The sequence below is a fragment of the Scophthalmus maximus genome, chromosome 3, assembly GCF_022379125.1.
Source record: "Scophthalmus maximus strain ysfricsl-2021 chromosome 3, ASM2237912v1, whole genome shotgun sequence".
Taxonomy (NCBI): Eukaryota; Metazoa; Chordata; class Actinopteri; order Pleuronectiformes; family Scophthalmidae; genus Scophthalmus; species Scophthalmus maximus.
Genome location: NC_061517.1, coordinates 28,152,788 through 28,178,329, shown reverse-complemented (window position 1 = coordinate 28,178,329; position 25,542 = coordinate 28,152,788). Strand labels below are relative to the sequence as shown.

Here is a 25,542-nt window from a genome sequence, read left to right as displayed (position 1 = left end):
AACAGAGGCTTCTTCTAGGGCAATGATTTTATAATAAGTATATTAACATAAATAATAATATTTGTTTAAGAAACTTTATATTAGGATGTATATAACATTTATAATATAAATAGAGCTGCAACAGTTAATCGATTAATCGATTAGTAATCGACTACTAAATGAATCGGCCACTTTTTTGATAATCGATTCATCGATTTAAGTCGTTTTTATGAAAAAAAGTAATAATTCTCTGATTTCAGCTTCTTCAATGTGAATATTTCCTGGTTTCTTTGGTCCTCTGTCACAGTTAACTAAATATCTTTGAAAATAATCCTTAGTTGCAGCCCTAGATATAAATGATAAACTTCATATAAATCATGTTTATTATTATTATGATAATTATTATTATTATAATGGAGAAATTAGAAATAGTGGCCTATTTCTCGTGCCCCTTTGAAAATGAAGGTCGGTAGCTGATATAGAGGTGTATATATGCAAGGAGTCGGCATGAAATTAACTACAATGAAATTCAATTCAATTAAGAAAAGAATTTTTATGAGGCGACGGAATGTTTGACCTCTTTGGGAAGAATAAAGACTTGAACCTGAACTAGTCCATATCAGTCTGCTCGAGGGGTTTATCTCCTTCACAGACACACACACACACACACACACACATACACACACACACAGATTCCTGAAGGCTGAAACTGACATTATTGTGTGCTGTTATTAACGACCTGTTAAGTTGCCCATATTTTGCATTTGACAATTTTCCCCTCTCCTTCACCGTGTCATAGCTTTAAGTGCACGTAAAAGTTCTGGTATGTCACAAAGACCAATGTCCTTCTCTCACACACACAGAGAGAGAGAAATAAGAGAGCTGAGATAGAGGATGACAAAATTACAAAAATTACATTTCTGAACCTTCAAATGGCCAAAATGTGGACACAGGACCAATCTGTCTATTAGAATTGTAAGAAAGTAGTTAAAAATCTTTCGTTGCTGACCGCCAAGTGTTCAAATTGCCACCATACATCTGTGAGGGTGTGTGGTCAGATGTACAACACACACACACACACACACACACACTCCGGAGGTGACTTCCTCGGTGTGTTCAGACTCAATGCTACGGAGGCTGTTCAAGATGACAGCTCAACAACACAGAAACATACGTGAAAAAAAACAAAACTATCAGCAATGTTTCCTGAAATATGCCTGGCACCGTCACGGGGTGACTGTATCGCATCGTGTCATCATTTGCTGAGCAACACGAGAGGGAGGAGGGGAGTCAGCTGTTTCAAAATTTGGTGCAATTATGAGCAACTAATACAAAATAAACATCTTTCTGACAGTGGGAATCTGATGGGTCCCAGGGGGAATGTCTAGAGCTTGACAAGCTGCATCAATCAACCCTGACACACACACTCACTCACACACACATAGAGAGATTTGATGGGATGGAGGCAGGACGCGCTGGTGACCAGGTGTGGTGGAGCACTAGTAGGCCTGGCCCGTCTCCACCTGCAGCAGTCCCAGGACGGCCGAGTGGTCGGCCAGCTTCATCCGGCGCTGACTGGACAGGCTGACGTTCTTCGCCAGGTAGTCCACAGCAGCTGGAGATGATGGGAGACAGGAGCCCCGTTAGTGCCACGCGCACGCTGTCTCAAAGGAAAATCTGGTCAAATCCAAATATTACATTCAAATGTTTCATTTCATACCCATGTGTTGTTGTTTTTTAACTTCAAATGTCAAGAGAAACTCAGAGCAGGAGAGTGATGAGTATAACATTGTGCAAATGTACGTTATAGATAATCATCTTTGTCAAAGGTAATTCAACATTTTATGATATATATTTTTCCCAGGCTTTATTTTTCTTTGTGCATTTGGAATTCTTCGGTATTCAGATAAATGATAGGGTCATCTATCTATAGATAGTAATACGGTCCGTGTGAAATGTTGAAAAGTCAACAGTGGCTTGAAGAGCAAGGCTTTTTCTCTTTACATAATTCAATCTCCCATATTGCCCCAGATCAAACTGAACTTAACTATTCCTATTTGAATAGGAAGGACATGATTCAAGTAACACCCAGTGCAACAGCGTGAGCCACTGATGTTGTGTTTTTAGTTACAACAGAGGAATAAGAGATATCAGGCATTGATGCACACAACACACAACAGACAACATGTATTGTGCCGTTGTGTGTTCAGTCACACTGACTGACGAGACGAAGCTGCGACTGACAGACGGACAAAAGCAGCCGAACGTTTCGCTTTCGTTGACAGAAAGCGAGACAAGTGGTTACTTTTCCTTGAAAAGCTGGCACTAATGCTCAGCGTGTTTGTGTCCCGGAGTAGTGGATGTTGCCCCTCCCTGGTGTAGCTCTCTAACAGGGCAGGGGGGGGGGCTGACAGCAGACCGTGATGGGACACGGTGTGTTTGGGTGCGCATGTGTGTCTGTCAAGGCTATTGGGGGCAGTCACTTAGGATGGTAGCGTGCGCAGAAAGGAGGCTGTCACTCCGTGCTCATGAATGAGAGAAAGAAGAGCACCTATGGGTGGGCAGGCCCGTCTGCCAAGGTGCCAGTCACCCAGACAGCTAGTGGGGGAGCAGTGTGTGTGTGTGTGTGTGTGTGTGTGTGTGTGTGTTTCACAAGGGTTTAGCAGGCCTGGTGAAGGAAGCTGTTTTTTCCTGTCAGCCAGGTTTATACCCTTAAATCCCTGTCGAGCAGTCACACTGAGAGCCCTCTGCCTCCGAGATGCAGCTCATCTGATAATACACACTAAAACGTATGCACACATGTACAAACACAGGTGTGCACACACACACACACACACACACACACACACACACACACACACACACACACACACACACACACACACACACACACACACACACACACACTCATGCCTCGGCTATTTTGACAGTATGTACTTTAATCTGTCAGGAGCTTCCTGAATTAGAACAAGAGAAGAGTCAAATGTCTCGAGTAAACTGTTAAATCTGTCTGCTGGGGAGGGGGAGTGGGAGTGGGGGGGGGACTGAGCGAACATGTATGTTTCTTGTTCGGTAGGAGTACCTTGAACGAACTTCCTCCGTGTGTCAGACTTCGTCTGCAGCTCTGACGGAGCAGGGTCTTTGTTCACCTGAGGGCTGTGTTCACACACGGTGAACTTCACGCATGTCTGATGACGGAGCAGTGCTGCCAGCGGTCAGTCAGCATCACTGGGACCGACTGTCAGAGAGAGAGCATCGTCCGCTGCACTTAATCCTTCCCCTCAACCACCAGTGGGGCTCCCACTCATCTGTATCTGTGCTCAACATCCCCTCAGCTGCTGTCTCCTCCTGGACAGTGTGAGGGCAGCCCGTGACACAGACACGAACTATGGATGTAAATTAGCATCCTTGCTATGAATGGTAAATGGACGGTTTTCGGATGAGGAGGAAGGAGAACAAACACTACGACACTGTCGCCGCATGCAACCAGCTCCGCATCCCAGCAACAACTAATACGTCTGGAACACTGCACCCCCGCAGTGAGCTGGTGTTTGCAGTGCAATGCAGGGAGTTACGCACAGGATGTATATATTGGTGAAACCAATGAATCCTTGAAAAGAAACACAAGGACCTCTGCACAAGAGGGTCCGACCCATGAACAGACTTCACCAAGTGGCTTTTCTCACCACTGGTCAAAACTCCAGAGGCCTCCCAGTGTCTACAAACAAGTCCGGTCGCTCTCGATTCAACTTTCTTGCAGACTACCGGCGTTTGAATATCGGCGGGTCGCCGTGTCGATGAAAAACCCAATGGCACTGTCCATGGTTCTGAAACAGCGAACCTCATGAGAATCTACATTTCTCTCAGTTCCGCCCCCCACGTCCAAAAAGTGCGGCACTGTGGTTTTCCATCGCGCTGCATTGATATTGAACTGTTCCTTCATAAAAACAACGAAAAAGCAGGGAGATTGTGGTTTATCACAGTTTTATGCTTTTTCATTACCAACCTATGAAACACACTGAACTACCAGCGATTGTGGAGGAGGGGGTGAGATCGTCTCACTCCTCGTGCTCGGAGTTTGTTTTTTTATTGTTCCTGGGAAACATACACAAGGAAGCAAAAGCAAAAGTACACCAACTGCCGTATGTACTCGGTCTGTACTGTGGACGGGTTATGTTTAAATGTTCTAAATACATGCGACACTGGGCTCCTATAATCGGACCTGATTTTAGAGCCAGGTCCATATTTGACTTGGTGTTTTGGAACAAAGACAACGGTCACTCCAGCCACGGTGAACTTTAGAACGCAATGTCTGAGTTGGTGTTCGGTCCTTCTGTGATTCTGATGAGAAACACACCTTTGTCTATCTCTGACTAAATGTGGATTTTCTTGGTTGGGTCTTTTTAAAGAGATACAAGTGTGCAGAGTAGTGTTGTTGGTCAGGATGCACTAGCAGCACTCACTCTGCCCATACTGGCTGTACTGGTAGCCAGCAGCTGCCACGGCTGAGTCCATGCTGTAGCTGGAGGTGCTGTACGTGGGCGGGCAGTAGGACTGGGACGACGGCAGGCTGTCCACCGTCTTGATGGAGGCCTCGGCTGCGCGCTGGGCGCAGCTGGCGGAGATGGCGTTGGACGGCGAGGAGTCCAGGGCGCTGTGGAGCGGCGAAATGGAGAAGTCGTGTTGCGGCTGCGAGGGAACGCCGCTCGGGTTGCTCAGGATGCTCATCACCTGCGAACACATGGAGGAGGCCGTCAGGAGGATTTTCACTTCAGCACAAAGATACGTCTGTAACCACTGCTCAGTTCGTCATGAAATCTTATGTCTCACGATCCATAACCACCAGAGGATGAACCCATTTAACTGTAATGATCACATGGAAGAATAGTTAAAGGAGACATATTATTAATCTGTGTTACCACTTGAAAAGGTTTACATGCTCTAATGTTCAGAAAAGGCATCGGTGTTCTCATACTGCCCATTCCTGCAGCTCCTCTCTTCGCCCTCTGTCTGAAACGCCTGGATTTAATTTAGCCCCGCCCCCTCCCACTAAAAACCCCAGTCTGCTCTGATTGGCCAGCTGGCCCAGCCTGTTGTGATTGGTCAACTGATTTCAAAACGCATGTCACCTTTAAATGATCATGTTGTTAATGATAATATCAGCTCATCGTGAGGTCGGGGGGTGAGTTATTCTCAAATAAAACTGTCCATCGCAAAAATCCAATGTAAACATAAAAATAATTGCAAAACTACAATAATGAAACACAACAAACGTCAAGAAACAAATTCAGAAAGAAACTTTACTGGTAGACTGATGATGAGCAGGTTGTACTGAGGTTTGATAATTTTTTTAACTTGAAATATGTTGCAGTTGACATATTAAAAAATAAAAACCTAAATGTGATGTGAGTGGAGTGGTATTGAGCGAAGCTCTCCACACCTTATGAGCAGAGCTCACAGAATCTGAGAAAAACAACGGGACAGCGACTCAAAGGATCTTTAAATGACCTTTTTCATAATTAATGAATCAACTAATTGAATAACGAGAAATTGTAATATCAATTTAGGATGTGGGCTGTTGGAGGTGAGATTTGTCTAGTTTGTCTCATAATCTTTTAAAGAGCCTTTAATAGATGGATGTTGATTACCAAGCTCTAGTGCGTTCGACTGTAAAATGACACGAGTGGAATGTAGCCTGGCTAACTGTTCCAAGAGAGGGACACAGGTAGAGCAGTGAAGAGGGGGTGGGGCCCCCAGGGTCCCAGGGGATGTCAAGAGCTCCACTTGTCTGAGAAGGTGTGGGGTTTCCAGCATGACACTTCCATTCAGGGCAACACGGAGGTGGCCCGACACCGTGGAGCGGCCCATTGTGGTGCTTGAAAGTGGAAATTTATTTAAATCTTTACATTTAGCATAAGCTCACGCACATCAATTAAAGGCGCCCGGATTAGGGGTTTGAAATATTTGGCCAACCATAAAAAAGAAAGCACCGGGGTTCCTTTGGCAGGGAACAGCTGGAATCTTCTGAGCGGAGACCGTTTGCTCCGTCTATACACGGCTACTTTAAACACTTGGCCTTACACACACGGGCCGGTGTGGATATCAGCTGATTGGAAGAGTGGAAGAGAGAAGGAATCAGTCAGCCTGGACTCCACACTGTGATCCGATGAAGTGAGCTGCATCTCATGGTTTAGTCTAGTTTTTATTGTCATTAACAAACTCTGTTTTCAGTGAGGTCTCCATCCACATTGCATTCAAATATCTGCAAATTGTGTTTCTGCTACAAAACAGCAGCGGTTCATTAAACCGCAGGTACCGAGGACACTGAGCGTCTGGTCAGTCAATGTGAGCGTCTGTTGTCATGTGTGTATGGACACTAGCACAATCACAGCATTTGTTGTACAATATTGTTTTTAGAGAATACTAAATACTACGCTGCGCATAAAGACCCTCAGCTGTAAAGCTGCTGAATGCTACAGGGGGCTTGTTCTCTGGTTGATTTACTGTAAAGATACTGTAAAGTCCTACTCTCAGGGACCACACTTCTACGACCCGAGCGATCAGGCTGGAATTGGAGGGCGCGTTGAGTTGACCTCGCCCTGAAGCTGCGTGGGGCAAAGCTCTGACGAAACGTGAAGAGCAAACGAACACAATGTGCATCCTTCCGTAGAAAACCAACCACTCAGCCGGATCGTTTGCCTCCTATGTAGTGTGAGTCCTCTGCCGTGCTGCAGCCCAGGTTTCGTTTGTGCTCGCGTCAGAGAAAACCCCTCGTCTTTGTTGTTCCCCGAGCTCAGGCTGCTGCTGCAGCTGCGGCACACTGATAGCGGCGCTGCAGTGCACGGACACTGTGGCCTGGAAATGAATGCAGGCCACCTTTCATATTCTCAGCAGGAACTTCACCAGGACAATATCCACAATGTGTTACCATTACTTTTTCAATTTGACAAAAACACTGGGATAGTCAAGTATTTTGAGATGATAGAAGTATTTGAATTAATTATTAACACATTACAGGCATTTAAAAATTGTATCACATGAATCTGCACCAGTGGCTCTGAAGAACTGGACAGTCTCAGCAGCGTGCGAGCTAGAGCTGCAACAGTTAATCGATTAATCGGTTAGTAATCCATAACTAAACTAATTGCCAACTATTTCAATAGTCGATTAAATGGTTTACGTAATCAAAATTCTCTGATTTCAGCTCCTTGAATGTGAAACTGTTCTGGTTTCTTTGCTCCTCTGTGACAGTGAACTGAATATCTTTGGTGTGAGGACAAAAACAGAACATCATCTTCATTTTACTGTCACAGTACTCAAGTGAGTCTGATTTCGCGTCGGTTTGCTTGTTGGTTAGATGGTTTGTCTGTCAGATTACACAAAAAACGACAGAACCGAACAACTCCTGCATGTCATAGCACTGATATTTAATGTTTCATTCAGTCACCAGTCTTTGGTGACCAACGTCCTTTCCCCACTGTTTTATGGATGTTCATGCATACTGTAAATATAGTGTGGGAGTTATTGTTCGACTTTGTGAATACGGAATAAATGGACTAAATGGACTTAGATGGCGCTTTCTAGTCTTAATGACCTGTGCTTCACACAACCACACCACATTCACACATTCATACAGTCATTCTATACGTGGAACCTTTCCTACGATACATCATGCACACACTGAAGGAGCCGAGGGCCGAAGTACCTTAGAGGAGAACCTGCTCCACCTGCTATAAGCCACCCTGTGAAATCTTGATATTGAGATACTAAGAAAAAAACAGAATGGATGACAGTCAAGGTCATCGCTTCATCTCCAAGGACGACATTTGGTGAAATATAACGCGCGCACAGAGATGGGCCGAAGGTGGACGAGAGGATAAGCCCCCGTCACAAACAGATGAGGAGATGAGAGGAGGGCTGAGGTGTGCAGATGAGCTCCAGTTATCTGTTCACCACACAGCAACATCTCCACCATCTCCTCTCTGAACCGCTCACCCCCCCGTCAACTCACTTAGTTATTTGTTCAGCATTCGGCTCGGTGGTTAGTTTCAAGCTGAGTTTCAGAGTAGAAAGCTGAGATATATCGAAATTGTCTATACATCTAGAAGAGAATAAAGCAGCACACAGTTTTGTATTGAGCCGTGGTTGAATGGGACTCACAGTTTCAGAAGCACACAATGAATACATAAATTGATTTAAAAACAACAGTGAAGCAGCACATAATGACCCTACATCTGTACATTGTATCTTTTGTATCAATATGTTAATGAATATATATTATTGATTTCACTTTGTATGTATATTCGGTGCTCGTGAGTTTAGTGAAGTATGTGAGTATATATGAATAAGTATAGTACATGTCATACGTTTTCCAGGAGGAATTGTTAGTTATACCTTTGTTATGTTTATTAAAAGCCCCAGTGTGTAATGTTTTGTAATTTCCTGGCGGCATCTGATGGTAAAGTTGCAAACCGCAACCGACTGAGCGCCCGACAGGGGACACTTTATGGCGGCGCACCTGCTGATTCCATTTGCGGTTTCCAGCAGCGTCTGAAAATTCAACGTGAACACGACGTATTCTGGAGCGTTTAGTTCAACAACCGTATTCAACACGACGTAGAAACATGGAGACTGACACGGAGGTCAGGTCCACCTCATGGAACTATATATAAGTCATATATGAACACAGTTATCGACAACATATTCAATTTCTGTGAATAAGTTCTTCTAAATATTACACTCTGTAGCTTTAATGTGGCTGTTGGTCTGTGATCTGTTGAATCACAACACTCCATTACATGTCTGTATTATATTTGCATTCGCAATATCTCTTGATTATGATTTGCCCAACAATGTCATATTTGAGTTTGTGCTGTGGGCGGATACAGTGACTGGGATTAAGGCCGATGTTGAGATGTTGCTGTCTTTAATCTCGCATCTTGAATCAGCGGCTAATTGGGAAGCACATTGAGCGCGTCAGTGTTGAATGCAGAACATCTAATGCAATCTGAGGTAATTCTGAGATCAGCTCGTGCTATTTTAACACAAGCAGACGTGGTTTTTGGTCAGAGGCTGCAATCCTGAACATGACAGCTCTCCCATCAGTGAAGAAAAAAGAAATCAAGCTTAAAGGCGTGAGGAAGAAATATACACATATATATATATATATATATATTTTAATATTTAGAGCTGCAACAACAAACTCATGCATTCAGATATTGATAGAATCTCCCTTACTCAGGCTAAACCCAGAGACAAATGTCAGCCAATCAAAGTGACGAAGTCTGACATGTTTTTGGAGTTTGTTATTCACTGATTGTTATGACATTATTATTATTATTATTATTATTATTATTATTATTATTATTATTATTATTATTATTATTATCTTTGTAGTTGAGTCCATTACAGCTCTTTACCCTCTCAGATCTTTTCTGATGTGCATGATTTCATGGATAAATCTGAGAGCTTCCTGTATCCTGTACCACTCAGGGGCTCCTGACATCTACTGACCTCGACTGAACCACTGAGCAGATCAGAGATGTATAGGCTGTGACTGAAATTGCTCATCTTACTATGATTTATTAAATAAGGTGAGCAATGAATGTTTAGTGGCTTTGTAAACTTAAAAACGTATTTGCTTCAACTAACTTCTTCAGTATTTGTATTGTTTGCCAGGTTGCCTCAACACTGCAGTACACTGAAGTGGAAATAGACAACTTATCATTATGATGTTAGAACTGATTGCACACTGTACTGGCCGTAGAACTGTGATACCATGTGCGCCTCCATTGGTCTCCTATAAGCCTTGTTTCACCATGTTATTCTCTGGATCACCAGGACGCAGTTATCGCAGGGAAATGGCAAAGGAACTGCATCACCCATTGCATATCCAAAACAAGGAAGAGAATAGCGTCCTCCTGGTATCTGTACCCAGTGATGGAAGTGGCAGGGGGTCGACCAGCCGAATTGACAAAAACAACTCAGAAAAAGTATCCCGAACAAAAAAATGACATGCAGTTTGTTGTCTTTCTGCTAGATCAGTAGGTAACTTATCAATACTTCTGGATATTTAAATCCAGATTAAAAAATAAACATTTATGGTTGTTTTGGGACAAAGTTACTCTCCCCCTCCAAAATTCGCCAACCCTGCAATAATGTTACTCCTATGCAATGCACATCGTTACAACAGCTATGTCGGTTCACACATTCAGTATAAAATTGTGAAAACTTAAATCGACCTCTTCTGTGTACATGTTGGTAAAGTACCTGGGTCCTCACCGGCCTCTTGGTACTGCAGCGTCTTTACGACAGTGACCAAACAATAATCCCGCCTGGAGCCACTAGGGACACCAACGTTGTCTTTTGAATCTTTCATTTATGGAGGCAATGCACAAAATTGTAAGTTTCGACCAGAGCAGAGTCCAGGTGCTCATCTCTCGTCAAGGGAAACGTGGCGTCTAGTTGCTTGGTTGAATACAGTATAGAAACTCTGGTTCTGCGGTTGGTTACACATTTGGCCGCCTGTGGCTCAGGAGGAGCGTGACATCGCAGGTTGGTGGGTCAATTCCCGCCTGCGCCCGTCTGCGTTTCAAAGTGTCCTTGGGCAAAACACAATTACGCAGTTAATGGTGTGTGATGTCAAATGTGCTGTGTAAAGAAGCTCTGTATGAATGTGTTTGTGAACGAGACTTTTACCGTTAATGAGACTAGAAAAGCTCATTTAAAATTTAATTGGAATAACATAATTGTTGTGAGGTGCATCTGCATATGGTCCCTCGACCATGGCGAGCAGCGACACAAACATTCTTTATTTACAGTAATTGTGGAAGATAAATTATCAGAATAAAAATAATTAGTTGATCAGGTGATTTTCTTCAAAACTTAAGAGATCAATTTGACCTCAAAATTTAAAAAAAAATCCAGTGCAGTGAATCGCGTTTCAAGTTTTCCTAACCTTTTTATTTTGGCAGTTTGGTAACAGCCACAACCGAGGTTCAGTGTTTGGTGTACTGTTGTAAAAAAGTGATCGCATACATAAAAGCGTCAGATATACATTTCAGGTTGCGCCGCAGCCAGTCGACGCCTACAATCACACCACAGGAGCCGGAGCGGCTTAACACCGTTCTACCCACTCAGTCAGTCAGCGAGTCCGTCAGACTGAACCCTGGGAACACGCTAAGTGATAAATGAAGAGAAAATAATTCCTACAAACATTCCATCACCGACTACGATTTAAATTCCTCTGCTTCTTCTGGCAGATTTCTCCAGTAGGACTTGTCTTTTATTTATTTATTTATCTATTTATTTATTTGCTAAAGCCCCTTTGCTTTAGCTTCTTGCCAAAATGAAGCGGTGTCTGTTTTTTCAGGCACTTTCTAATTAACACCGCCCCCCCTGCCCCCCACTCTATTCTTCATTATGGGAATGATGTAAATATGTGTGCTCATCCTTTTTGATTTGTTGACATGGGAGCATGCCAGTTGACAGTGTGCCCAGTCAAAGAGCTTAGTGCTTAGTGGAAATTCTAATAGCGGCTGAGACTAATATTAGGCGCCGCTCTCATTGACATTCAGGTGCACACAGCCACGTGAACACACTGCGAACTGGGGGCTGCAGGAGGACGGGCACGAGAATGGGGGGGCTTTATTTGTATTTTTTTGTTTTTTACCAGAGGGTGTGTGTGAGGGGAGGGGAGGGGAGGGGAGGTCCCTATGTGCTCATGCTTCTGGAATATAATTCAACACATTTCCTCACTATTTTTTTTAAAGAGGTTATTGTTAATGTTAATGGAAGTGTATAAAGAGTAGTGGTGCACAGTGCGGGGGGTGGAGGTGGGGGGTAGAGCGGTAGAAGAGGCCCCCCCCTCCCCCCCACCTCCTTATCTCGGGCCGACAGTTGTCAGGAATCACGAGCAGAGGCCTGAGTTAGCGAGGAGGCAGGCAGGCCTGGGGATATGGATCAAAGAGACAGAGCTGGAGAACCAAAGCAGCTCTGATCCCCCAACACTGAAACCCACTCCATTCTATCCTTACTCGCCCGCGCTCCCTCTCTATCTCTCACCCTGACATCAAATAGCAAGGCAGAGAGCTCCGCCATTCCAAAGCAGGCTAAGTCTTCTCCTCACAACAAACCAGAGAGGAAATGAGAGCGCAAGAGCAGAAATGTGTTGCCGCCTCGCTCGTGTGATATGTTGATGTGTCGGGGTCACTGTGGGAAGTAATAGTTTCATCTTCAGTGGCAGGTCACTAAGTTGTCTGACCTGACAAAAAGGGATTAGTGGTCCAGCATCGCTGTCTGTCTGAGGGGAGAAAAAAAACTTGCCACCACTTAGCGGGCTCTGGAGCAGAATGGTTTCATGGGAATTTGTCAAAAAAGTGCGGTTGAAAATAAAAAGCTTTATTCTGCAGTCTTTCTTGGGGGGGAGGGGGTTATAACAACAACTCTGACGGCGAAGCTGTGAAAAGGGTTTCTATTTAAACACGCGGCGCCATCGCAGGGATGGCATTTCATATTGTCATTTTGTCTTTCTGTCAATAAGACGGGGAATTGGCTGCACACCCCATCTCCACATGAAAGTCACCCTCTAATTCTTCCCCATTCAATTTGAGGGGAGGAGGCGCAGAAATGGCTTGTGTGAATTACATTCAAAATGCAATATAGCCGCTTCAAATTGAATTATTGCCTGTCAGACGTGTGCCATGTGGTCTTCCTGCAATTTTGAAGTGGGAACTTAGAAAAATTCCCCCTACATTGTTATCTCATGTAAATGCCCAGGAACATGATGAAAGGGTCAACGGCAGTGAACCCGTAATGGAAAAGCTTCAGCCGAGACTCGGAGCCGTTCAGAGCAGAATGAGGAGACAATAAACACAGAATGCAGCAGCGTTCCCTGCATGTCGGGAATGAATATGAATATAATCAGATGAACTCACTGAAGCTGGTCTGATTTAAATGTGATGGGATATGCTGCTGCTTCGCACTGCCACATAACCATGGATGCTGAAATCCTGTTTTTGTTCTGATGTTTCTGTGCATTATTTCCTTCATCCCGCCTACAAGGGTCTGATGGATCAATTGGAAAAGACCATCAATGAGGACAACATGTTACATTGTATTCAGTATATAATTGGTCATATATCTATGACAAATTGACCAATCTGACCTTTGTAGGTGGGATGAAGTAAATAATGCATAAATATATAAGGACAAAAACAAACGATATGTGAACATAAATGCACATTTAAAGGCTCATAACTGTTGGCAGATAGTATTGATCGGGCTCTAAACTCTCTCGGCCGATACCGATGTTATCGGCCAACTGATACGAGCCTTTAAATGTGCAGTTGTGTTTTACATACATTTTACGTAAAATAAATGTTGTATTTCTATCTTTTTTTTAAAATTTATGATAAAGTTTTTGATTGAACTAAAATATCAAGCATCAATTACACGTCTTTGTCATAAAGGTTTGATAACGACAACTTAGGAATCATTGACAGATTTTTTTTGTAATAAAGATCAGCCAAGTATGATTAAAATTATATTAATTCCTGACACATATAAACACTGTATATACAAACACGCACACACACACACACTCATAAAGGCTAATCCCTAATGCACAACCATGCTGTGTTGTTCATTTCTCACAGAAGGGGATGGAAGATCGTACCATTATGCTACAAGTCGTAATGTTAAGGAGCGCGAGCTAAAAACACCTCTGTTTCCCCGAAGGTCTCCAGTGCAACAGTAGAAGTTTTTTTTGGTGCCAAATCCTCTCATTTCTCTTTTAATCAAAGAAAACAGGAGGAAGTGAAGTCACAGCTACCATCTGTGAAAAAAACATTAAAAAATGTATGTCTCCAAGTGAAAGAAAGAGGTATGAATCTGAGAGTATAGTTGAAGACAATGGCAGTTTTAATTCTTGGTAAAGCTCATTTCACTCGTATTTATTTGCCTATTTCTTGGTTTCAGTTGCACTGTTGAAATGAGTTATTGTTTTCGTCTATCACAGTTAACAAAGTCAAGAATGAACTTTGATCTTAAATTTCTCCGATTTGTATTTCGTCAGATTTGAATGCCAATCAAAAGATGTAGCGCTTCTTAAGTTTTATATGAGGAGTGACTGATATTCTCGATAACATTGTAAATCAGTTATTCAGTATCTAAAAATAAAAACATACATATTAATGAATCTTGTTCTAATTATGTAATATTTGGTAATAGGAGGTTTTGCAACTCACAGATAACTCAATAATCATACCCTTTTGGAAGAATGGAGTGGGGCTCACACAAAAACTTACTGATTCAATGGGCACCATGAGAAATACCAAAGAGCTCCATGTACACACCCATGGCCTTATAGTCCAGTGGCTCAATGGGTCAAATTAACAAATGACCAATTCTGAGCGACACGGACAAACATAAGGACTTGAGAATATAATATTTGGATATCAGCTCCATTTTAATAGAGTAGCCTGCAGTGACAGCAAAATCTGTTAATTAAACCAGGGACACTATTATATTTCTGGTTGAAAGTTCAAGACAGAATCCATTAGGAGCCAAACAGTATGGTTAACTGCACAGAATCAGGGATGGGGGATAGAATTAACTGTAAAATTGTATGGTTCTAATTCACCCATTAGCAGTGAGGTGATGGCAGTTAATGAAGCACTCACGGACTAAAAGTCAAATCATTCATCCAACAGTTACCAGTCATTGAGGTAACTGTTGGGTTTTCTCTGTAATATTATGAGGTCTCGACCTCACTATGTATAGTAAAATTGAATTGAATTGAATTCAAATACTATTGATAACACTGGTATTCGGGAAAGTAAATGAAGAGAGCATCAGCTGTGAGATGTGAAGTATAGCAGAAATGAAGGATTCAAAATGGCAGTGCGCACAGACGCAGTGGCCCGAGCCGCTCCTATTATTTGCGTTTTACGTTTTTTCTTGTTTGTGGGTAAAAACATTTTTTTTACATTTTGTTACGCAAAACAGAAACAAGTTCTTTTGGCCATAGGATTATAGTGTAACCAGACCATTAAGAGTGAATTTCTGCCCTCGCAGAACATACCAGAGGAGATATCCAGGACACCCGGTACCGGTCCAGCCTACTTGCCAGGCTGAGGAAACAACCACACAAACCGCCACTACCCAGCTTTTCAATCACCAATGCCAAGTACATCAACAACAAAATGGACAAATTGAATCTTGTCCCACCCACGTTCAGGGTCCGACGCCCATGGAGGTTATGAATTTACGTATGACAAATGGTACACTAACACCAAAACCATGGACAGTCACTGTTCTTCTGATTTGGACTACATGACGGTGATTTGGACTACATGATGGTTATGTGCAGGCCTATTCACCACAAATGTGAGTTTACCAACATTTACATCCCCATCCCATCCCATTGCAGACCCAGTCCCACTTTTCATCGACAGTGTGTAAAAGGGAGGCATCTTCCAGGGTTCCAGGGCACACACACTGCTGAGGAGTTTGTCCTGGTCTGCTAGCACATCGAGAGTGTGCTGCTCGCTGCCCTCCCTGGAAGAACTTTTCAGTGTTCGCTGCCTCAGCAGAGCCGTAAAGATTCTGAAAGACCAGTCCCACCCTGGACACGATCTGTTTGACCCACTGCCTTTTGACAGACCATCAAAGTCTATTAAAACATTGACAAACAGTTTTTACCCCAGAACCATCACCCAAATACACAAACACTGACTGATTATAAGTTTAGAATTCTTTGCACCTTCTCTATACAAATATATTCTGTAACCCTGCAATGTGTTATATCCAAGGGTATAACCTTCACCATCTACTGCCATCAATACATTTCATATATCTATTTATACTTTATATATTCTTTGTATTCCTGTTTTATTCTCTCACTGATTGCATTGGTATGTTTAGCAGCATTGGGCAATGTAATCACATTGGGCATGGTAATCACTGAACAAGTATTCACCTAACCTATCTAATTAGATAACGATACAAATAATATTTTTTACATTACTTTTAATTATTTAGCTCACCTCTTTCTAAGGTGACTCTGGACAAATGTACTTCTAACTCTTACCATTCAATTAGCAACAGCACTGAAAGAAAATCAGTGACCACAAACAACAAGCTTGTGCACACCATGTTTCTGCTCCTCAACTACGCTGCCAACCGTACACACCCGCTGGCAGCTTGGGAGATGTTAAGGTGTACCAGTGACTGAATGCAACTTGTAAGTAAGGTTGCTAGAAGATGTATTCTTCAGCATTTGGTATATACTTCATTTCACTTCCAGCCCTTGAAAGCTAACATGTCCGTAACCTGTTTCTACCCTAAACACACAGATGAACATGTTATGGACTGTCTTTTCAGACTCTGAGAAAGACAGCAAACCAGCCAAGGGTTAGGCTAGAACATTGCTGGGATTACACAAACAAGTGATGAGGTAGATGTTTAGGTTCATCTACATTGCAAGATTCATGACTGGGTTAAAGTTACCAAAAGATGAAATCCTCATGCATAAATGTTGAGTCCAGCAGGTCTTACCTGTGGGGGGAGTCCATTGCTGACAGGGTTGACGTGGTTGCTAGGCGCTACGGAGTTCATGAAAGTATCGGAGTAGGTGGAGAAGCCATGGCGGCTGGAGGACAGGCCGTAAGCGGAGCTGCTGTCAGTGTTGGACAGACTGCTCTGGTGCATGGTGGACGGAGGTAATGGCTGGGGACGGTGAACTGTACCACCACCATCTGAAGAGCAAGACAAAACAGCACATGCCATCTGTTAGACCATCTGTAAACTCCCGGTACTCTACTCTGTTGTTGTGTACAAGAACACAAAAATATTTCTGAACTTGATCAAGCGTGTAAATCGGAAAAAGGAGCCAGGCTAGGAGTTCCCCCTGCAAACAGTCTTTGTGCTCAATGAGACTCCACTCATCATGGATATATCTATGACCAGCAAAGGTGAGCAGTAGGGCAGGGGACACCTGTCTGACACTGACACTGACACAACACCACACCACCTTGATAGAAAGGATGGTTTGGATATATGTGGAAGGAAGAAGAGTACAGTGTAGAACTTGAACTAGAGTATAGGCCTGTTCACCCATGTTCCTTTCACAACTTCTATGTCTGGTTTGGTTTAAACAAACTCTGGCCCCTTTTCTTGGATAGTGTGTTTCATTGGCACTGGCGAGAAAGCTGTCAATTGAAGTCTTGTGGGGACCAGAAAACCTTACTGTGAATGTGTGAGAATGTGGGTCTTGGTCTACTAATTACAGCTGTGTAATTGTAGCACAATTTCAAAAGCTAAAGCTAAATTAGTTTAATCTGCTGTGTGTTTGTTAACAAGGGATCTGTACTAAAGATGCAAATCATTTAGTAACCATGGAATCATCAATGACCCTGAAAGCTTGTGCACCGACGTTGGTCTTCTTCAAGCTTGTGGTGACCCACTACAGATCTGCTAAAGTACAACTCTAACCCTCTGCTTCTCATCAGCCCAGAGCTGCAGTGAACACATTTTCAGATGGCAGCTTTTCATTTGAAACCTGCAAACTTTGGCATTTGTGATCATTTCTCAGACCACTCCACACCATACTATTCATTTTGAATTGATTTTTAATTCCAAAACTCCAACATACTCTCTGACCGTGTCACATCAATTTCAGGAATCTGAATCAACCGGAAAAGTTTAATTCCCATGAGATTAATAATTTAAGGTGATCAATTTAATAATCTTGATCACCAAAATCTGTATATAGAAAAAAGTAGCCTGAAAAAATAAAGTGTGTCTGATACCCCTCAGCCCATATCCTGTATCAATTCAGTCTCCGTATTCATAGATACCAAATATTCATTTGGATCAGGATCGGGCCCAGAAACACAGGAAATCCTGTTTTTTATCCTTCGTCAAGACCAAATCAACAGAACTACAAGTGTGAATCTAACCTTATTTAAAATTTCAGTCCACTGCAATCAGTTTTAAAAACCAGACTAACGTCTAACTTCACGCAGAGGAATGTCACGGAAAAATTACAGAGTTGAAATTTACAAAGAACACATGAGTGACGATTGGAAGCAAACACATAAAGAAACATACAAAGTGCAGAGGCTTCTAAACCGGACATGAGGGCTCAGTGAATAGTTTGCCCAGTTTAATGTGAATCATACGCCATGGTCTTCATCAGATCTCAGCTAAACTGGACCCTGACAACATGTAGCCTCCTTCTCTCTTTTTTATCATTGGGGGAAGAATGCTGATCATCCCACACACTTTACACACCATAACGTACAAACACGTTCCTTTCACTTGTAACCCTTCTGCATGTTGTCAGTGTGAAAACGGGATCTGCTCTACCTTGGGACAGACCGTTGGTTTGGTAGCTAGACTCTGGCAGCTGGTATGTGGGAAGTGTTGGCATGCCTGTGGGAGGAAATCCACCCGGCAACAGGTGGTTGAACGCTGCTAGTTGATTGGCTCCTGCTTGTTTTCGCCACCTGGCCCGTCGATTGCTGAACCAAACCTGGAGAAAAGAAAAGAAAAGGAAAAGCATAAGTTTGATCAGTTATATGATATTTGTCTAAAAGTCAGAAGAGAAAGTCACGTTATTTCTCTCCGTCCACACAACACACAGAGCGTCTGCTCGAACTACTTCCTGTGTCTGACCTGTCAACATAAGAGTTTTCTGCAATATATATTGAACACAGTTTCTTTTTGACATCCATCATGAAAGTGACAAAGAATTCCCAAAAAAATATTTCTCGCTTGTGTTTTCGTGAATTTGGAGCCATTTCTACAGGTGAAGGATCATGTAGTGTGTGAACCCCGTCTCAGATGAGTCACGTAGTGTGAACAGCACGACGACTGCAAACCTCACAATTACAAGACAGCAAGTCGTGCAGTGTGAACAGGACAGAGATCTGACCACTTTGAAAATCGTGTAGTGTGTCCGAGGCAACACGCCAAGTGAGCGATCTGGTTGAGGCAAAGATGACGTCGAGGTTTAGCCCCTCTATTGGCTCTAGGTATGTCTCATCTGAGTAGCTGATGTAACGAACCGATCATTACAACGAATAATTTAACAAATAAAAGTGAAGTATATATATATTATTAATATAATATAGAGTGCAGGTCTCAAACACTTTAAACTCTGGTGTATTACAGGCCAATATGTAGTATGATCACTTGTCTTGATGTGTAATAACATTTCATAAGGGTTTAAAAAGAAAAGCACACACAAGTCTACTCCCTAGTCCGGTAATAAGAGCAAGATCAGGCAGATTGTGAAATTACAAAGGTGTGTGTACTGCCACGAGCGACATTTTCTTCATTTTCAACTCAGCAGGGCACTAATTTCCAAGTTCTTAATTAAAGCAAACGGAAAGTCAGTAGCTCTGCCCAAGTATCAGCCTTGTACTCTCACAGAGCCTGGATGGGTCTCTGTTCCACTCCGCTCCTCGCACACCTTGTCCCACAATACAACATACAGGTGAGTGCATTTTTTCTTTCATTTGCACTATTTGAATCAGTCCATATAATACCACTCGCAAGTTAATACATGCACACAGCACACATTCAGAGTCGTGGCAGGAATCTATGCATCGCCTGCAGCTTTCCAGCCGCTCACTTTCTCCAGGAATCAGTTTTTTTTCATTTGGAGCAAATGAAAATATGCCTTTCAAGTGGAGAACATCATTTGGACTCCTATTTCTGTACAGGAGACTCAAATAATTAGACCAAGGTGTTGTTGCCCCAAGGCAATTCTGCAAGAGCGGCAGAACAAGTGGAGTCTGATCGACTCAACCAGTCCAACTCCTTCCTAAGAGCAAAGCACGCGCGTGTGTTTGATAAAATATAAAAATTGAAGTAAATTTATTAAAATAAATAATAACATTAAAATCAGTAAATCCAATTCAATTCAAACTTATTTGTATGGCACCAAATCAGGACATCCATTATCTGGAGGTTCTTTACAGTGAATGGAGGCTGACCAGAGTCTGCAGGTATCAGGAGTTCAGTGCACTCGTTTCTCACTCTCTCTCTGTTTTTCTGGCTCTTGATGTCGCTGCTGTGGATTAGAGCTCCCATGAGACAGCCCAGGCTCGTATGTGATCTGCTGTGAATGTTTCAATGAGTGGTGGGCTTGAAAGTGGTGGGAAAGACAGATTCCAGCCAAGACGCCGGGCAGTGCGACATACACGAGGAATGCAGCCCCCACCCCACTGCTGAGCACCTAACAGCTGTTGTCAGAGCTCCACAGTACTTTCTCTCGCACTACTGGGACACTGGAACTGTCAGAACAGTTTCCTTCGCTGAGATGGCAACGTCTCTGGCATTATGTCGTATGTATGGGTGGATACTGTAGTTGAAGCTGGTCTGTAAAGTATCAAAATAATGTTTTATCTTGTACAACAGTATTAACTCTTCTTAGGTTGTTGTGTGTATGCTCATTGAAGAAATAAAGGGGAAAAGTATACGCTGTAAATCTACTAACTGCCGAACAACTGGAAAGAAACAGTTTGAACAGCACCTCACTTTAATGATAGAAATGTCTTGACGGTTCTGAGACAAAAACATCGGACAGGCGTGTCTCTGGGAGTTCTTTCTCCACCCTGTTACAAGGTCACCGGAGGAAACGTTTCTCATTCGGGTCTGAGGGTGCCCTCAGCCAGATCATTCAGATCCATGTCTCTGCCACCACTCGTACGCAGATGATATACAGTTATACTGCATATCCCATTTCAAACCATCAACCACGACAGCCATGATAATCTGTTTGATGTCAACTGTTGGCTGTTCCAAGTCCAAGTCTGAAAATCGCTGGTCACACTCACTCTACCAGCCAACTTCATAGTAAGTTATTTTGGATGCAGATCTCCGTGTTGATGCTCAGGTGAAAAAAAATTCTCAAAAAAAACAGATTTACATAACGTCACATGCATCTATTGTCTCCGTCACGTTACGCTGGCATCAGTTGGAGATCCCTTCATCGAGCACGACTGCTCAGACGTTAACTGGCACCAGGCCATATGAATAAGTGACTCCTGTAATGTTACCGTCCTCACTGGGACTGAAAGAAATATAGGAACAGATTTGTGTGTGGGAGATTTTGGAGAACTTCTCGTATTTTAAATTTTCTTTCAGGTACAAACACAATATCATAGGAGTCACGTGAAATGAGTTTGCTGTATTTCAAATCAAGATTTTAACCTAATGGGTTGTGTATTTCATCATGTTTATAATTCAAAATGTATTCATACATCTGCTCAAGTCGCTATGGCCAGGGGAGCGCACAACTCCTTTGTGCAGTGAAACAGTGCAGTTGGCATGCGTCCGACTCAAGCCATGTAGATGGCTGGTTGGTAATTGATGCCATACAAGCCATTTCTTAGATCATTGACCTAAAATTCACTTTTTCCAGCAGGCGATGGAGGTTATGCTTCAACTCCCTGCCGCATGACACCTCTAGTCAACCCACAAGACAAGACTGGAGCGTTCATACAACAATCGTCAAGGCATGTCAGATTATTTTAGCATATTGTATAAAATTGTGACAAGTTGTAAAGATCTTCTCTTTCATTTTTGATGCCATTTTCATGGGTGAACTCTTCCATAACGTGGAAGGAAGGCGTGTTCATGGAGTTCATTTACACACTTTTCCCAATTTAGGAGCGTTTGCCAAATCTGACGCCGAAGCAAACTCACCATACCAAAACAAATGTAAAAGAAATTTAAGATAAGAAAATGAAAATGTTCTTGCATAAGGCCCATTGATTTTTTTAAATTCCTTCTACAATTTTTTAGAAATTTGAAATGGCCTCCCTCCAAATTAAATGAAGGATTTATTAATCCCCTGGTGGGAGGATGGAGCGAGTCGGTTTATTCCTCGGTCTCGTCTTGTGACCATCGGGTGACCAGGACTTTGATATTAGAACCCCCAAACTGTCAAACAGTCTACCTATTGAGATCATACAGGCAAAATCTTCTTTTGGCACATTATTTTATTGGGAAGCTAATGGATGGATGGATAAAGAGCCAGGTGTCAGCGTGTTACCTGGACCCGGGCCTCAGTCAGCTTGGTCCTCTGCGCGAGCTCCTCCCTGGTGTAGATGTCGGGGTAGTGGGTTCTTTCAAAAGCCTTCTCCAGCTCCTCCAGCTGCTCCGCCGTGAATGTGGTCCGACTCCGCCGCTGCTTCCTCTTCAGGGGGAGGTCAGGCTCCGACTCCACGTCAGACATCTCATCCATGCGACTGCCTGGACAAAAACACGGAGGGGGGCGCTTATGTCAGCATCTTTTATATTGCGGAAGTGTAATAATGTGACGAATACAACACTGAGATGTACAGTCTACGTGTTCCAGATCGGCCCCATCGTTGGTAGGAGATGGTGTGACACATTTTCAGAACGTATATGGTAAAAGGACTGTATTTATATAGATCTTTTCTAGTCGTATATGACCACTCAAAGTGCTTCACACTGGCAGGACAATCACATTCACCAACATTTTTCTGTTACATCCATACACTGTCGAAGAGCCACCAGAGGCAACAAGGGTTAAGTGTCTTCCCCAAGGACACATCATGCATGCGGACTGAGGGAAACTGGGATCGAACCGCCGACCTTCGGGTTAGTGGATGAACGACTACCTCCTGAGCCACAGCCACCTTTGTGGAGACCAATTCACACAATGCTCATAATTCTAAATATAACTAGACAGATAGATAGATGGATGGATGGATGGATGGAAATATAAAGAGATAGATAGATAGATAGATATTTCAAACACCACAGCCTTCATGATTCCTTTGTGCGGTTATTCATATGAAAGAACAATTTCCCTTTGCTCGGTAAGTACAGTTCTGTATCAGAACCTGCACATCCCAGCATCCCTCTGGGCACAGCGCTGAGAGCCGCAGTGTAATGAGGGCTGCTAATCTCCGCAGACCACCTTGGTGATGTGTGTACCACCATTCTTCCGCCGCGGGCCCCGGGGGCAGCCCGGACGAGCACACTGGCAGGCTGAAAATAGTCCCCGAACAGTTATTGTGCAGAAGATTTCCACTCGCACACACAATGTGTCCACACTGCCGTTCACGAGGAGCCACGGAAGATTATCTGATACATGCAGATACTCATTTCAAAATGAGGCTGCCAACTGCTTACCAGGACTGCAGAGTTTTTATAATGAGATATGATGCCCTATACTGTACGTTAGTGTATATGATGTCATCTTCCAGATGGGAACAGATCAGCTGTCACATGGGATTTTCCCAGATTTCATCCTTCCTTTTTACACTTCGATAAGAAAGCTCACTACACAAAGAACCTGACTACCGATGGTTAAACCAATCACCATTCACGTGCTGTGACTGAGGAGTCCTCCACTGTTTCGCTGTTCGTAGAGAAAATGGGTATTTTAGTGACATATTCCTTTAAAACAAGATGTATTTCATAGCTATATTAATATTCTCTCCAGAGTGAAACATCAGCTGCTGAGTGGATGTGAACTGCAAGAGGGAGACAGCAGTGTTTACAATATGTAGTCCCATGACATTCAACTGCTTCTCTGAGTTTCGTTAAATTCGTACAAAATCAATATACATATGTATTAACAGTATGGCAACAGGCGGTTCCATCATGTGACAAAATTCAAATGTATTTCATAAAATCCACGGGTCAAATGTGAAATGTAATGAACTATTTGTTTTGTTGTCGTGTTTTTTATATTTGAATTTTATTTTCAGACAGTATCAATACAATTTCCTCTCTTATGTTTTATGTCTTATTAGTGCATAGTGTATTATAGTTATAGACAGTTAATGAATCCAAATAAACTGAATGACCACACTGTGATGATTTTTAGCTATTTTTCAGAAAAAATGAAAAACTTTCACCATGGTGTTAAAACAGCATGCAGTTGTTGTTTTTTTGGTTTGGGACAGATCAGAGGTTTGTTAATGTGGAGGTCAGTATTATATGTACATATTTATAATATGACAGTGTTGTGGTGGTCACTATGGAGAGTGGAGGTTGGACATGGATATTTTTCTACCGTACATCGGTTTGTTTGTTTGTATGAATGCGTTGATTCTGTGCAGAAGTTGGTGAAGTGAGGAAAGACAAGGCCTGTCAAACGGGCTGAGAGAAACACAGGGTCGTCTCTGTAGTTTAATTAAACAAGGAATTATGGGATTAGTGCGAGGCTCCCATTACAGGCCACTGGAAGAGTCTGAGGGGGAATATCTTTTTGTATCCCCCCTAGCTGCACCCCTTGAAAGCTCCCACTAGAGAATTCTCGACGGATTACATGTGGCCGCAGGACATGCTGCTGCATTAATTAAATCAATTCTTTTTAGCGTGCAAAGATTTGTTTTCCTACAAACCAAGGTAAAAATATACTGTATATATATATTTGTACATATCTTTAAAGAAGACCTCTGTGCTCACTGTATGTTTTGTGTGCTGCTGGTGGGCTGGTGCCGGCGCTGTGGGGTGGGGGTCGCTTGCCGAGCAATTTGGCACTAACTTAGCGTGACAACACTTGAGGCCGCCGCAGTGGGCCGGGATCACTTTCCAAAAGGTACCACCAAGTCCTCGGGGGGGCAGCTGCAATGGGATGGACTCTATTTGTTTCCCCCTCCACATGCTGCAGGATTTAGGGGAGGAGAGGGGCAGAGGTGGAGGGGGGGGTATGAGTGAAAATGAGGCTTCTCGCCTCACAGCATTCTGTCTCTCACTCTTCCTCTCATGAATTCTGCCTGCCACCTAAGAAAACCTGCTTCAGGCTTGTTATTTTTTTGTTTACCTTCTTCCTTCTTTCTTTCCTCCTTTCTTTTGAATCAAACTCATTTTCCTTCCAGAGTTTTAAGGAAGAATATTAGCAGCCGATATACTTTACTCTAGGAGGGAAATAGTGTTTATACACAACACCACTTTTACTATATAGTATATTAAGGAAAGGAGATAGAATGATTTGATGTGATTTATCGACCTTCAAGGGGTGTGTGTGTGTGTGTGTGTGTGTGTGTGTGTGTGTTCAAGCATATTCCATTCAGTTTGTCTCGAACATATCCGCTGGCTACTTTGCGTGAACTCAATATGTAAAAATTGCGTTCTTATGTCGACACGCATCGAAACACATCTTATATGTGGATGTGCATAAATACGTTTTATTCGCTCCTCAGATCTGTTTCATTGATGGACAGTCATAAAAATGAAAGGGTCAATAAATGAATAGACTTATTTCCTCTTTGTCCTCTAGTGACGTTTCTCCGTGCAGTTAGTTTTGGTTTCATTTGTCCAAGTTTGGAGAATTGGTTTCACTGCGTCATTAATACGGTCACAAGGTTGCCTTGCCAGGAAGAGAGTATTAAAAAACTGGGTCATCTGAGAGCAGATTTGAAAAGCAGGGTTGTGAGCGATGCTCAAAATGACTGGTTTGTGAATAAGAGAGCACAGTAAAGGCACAGTATCGCCGGCAGTGTCTGGGCAGCTGCACTGGTGGTTTGGTATCACATGCTCACAGCAGCAGATCCACCCTAGCTTTGGACG

The 25,542-nt window shown here is 42.9% G+C and overlaps 1 protein-coding gene across 2 annotated transcripts in view; it reads right to left on the bottom strand.

The window, feature by feature from the left end:
• Nucleotides 1-205: 205 nt before the first annotated feature.
• The window catches only part of LOC118317448 (paired box protein Pax-7-like), a 42,537-nt gene continuing 17,200 nt past the window's right edge, over nucleotides 206-25,542 (bottom strand). For both annotated transcript variants that reach the window (XM_047331300.1, XM_035646140.2), the window contains exons 5-9: nucleotides 22,046-22,245; nucleotides 18,349-18,514; nucleotides 16,537-16,736; nucleotides 4,443-4,710; nucleotides 206-1,594 (exon numbers count right to left, since the gene is read on the bottom strand). In XM_047331300.1, the coding sequence (XP_047187256.1) occupies nucleotides 1,479-1,594; nucleotides 4,443-4,710; nucleotides 16,537-16,736; nucleotides 18,349-18,514; nucleotides 22,046-22,245 (950 nt within the window). In that variant the 3' untranslated portion in view covers nucleotides 206-1,478. The remainder of the gene's footprint in view (nucleotides 1,595-4,442; nucleotides 4,711-16,536; nucleotides 16,737-18,348; nucleotides 18,515-22,045; nucleotides 22,246-25,542) is intronic.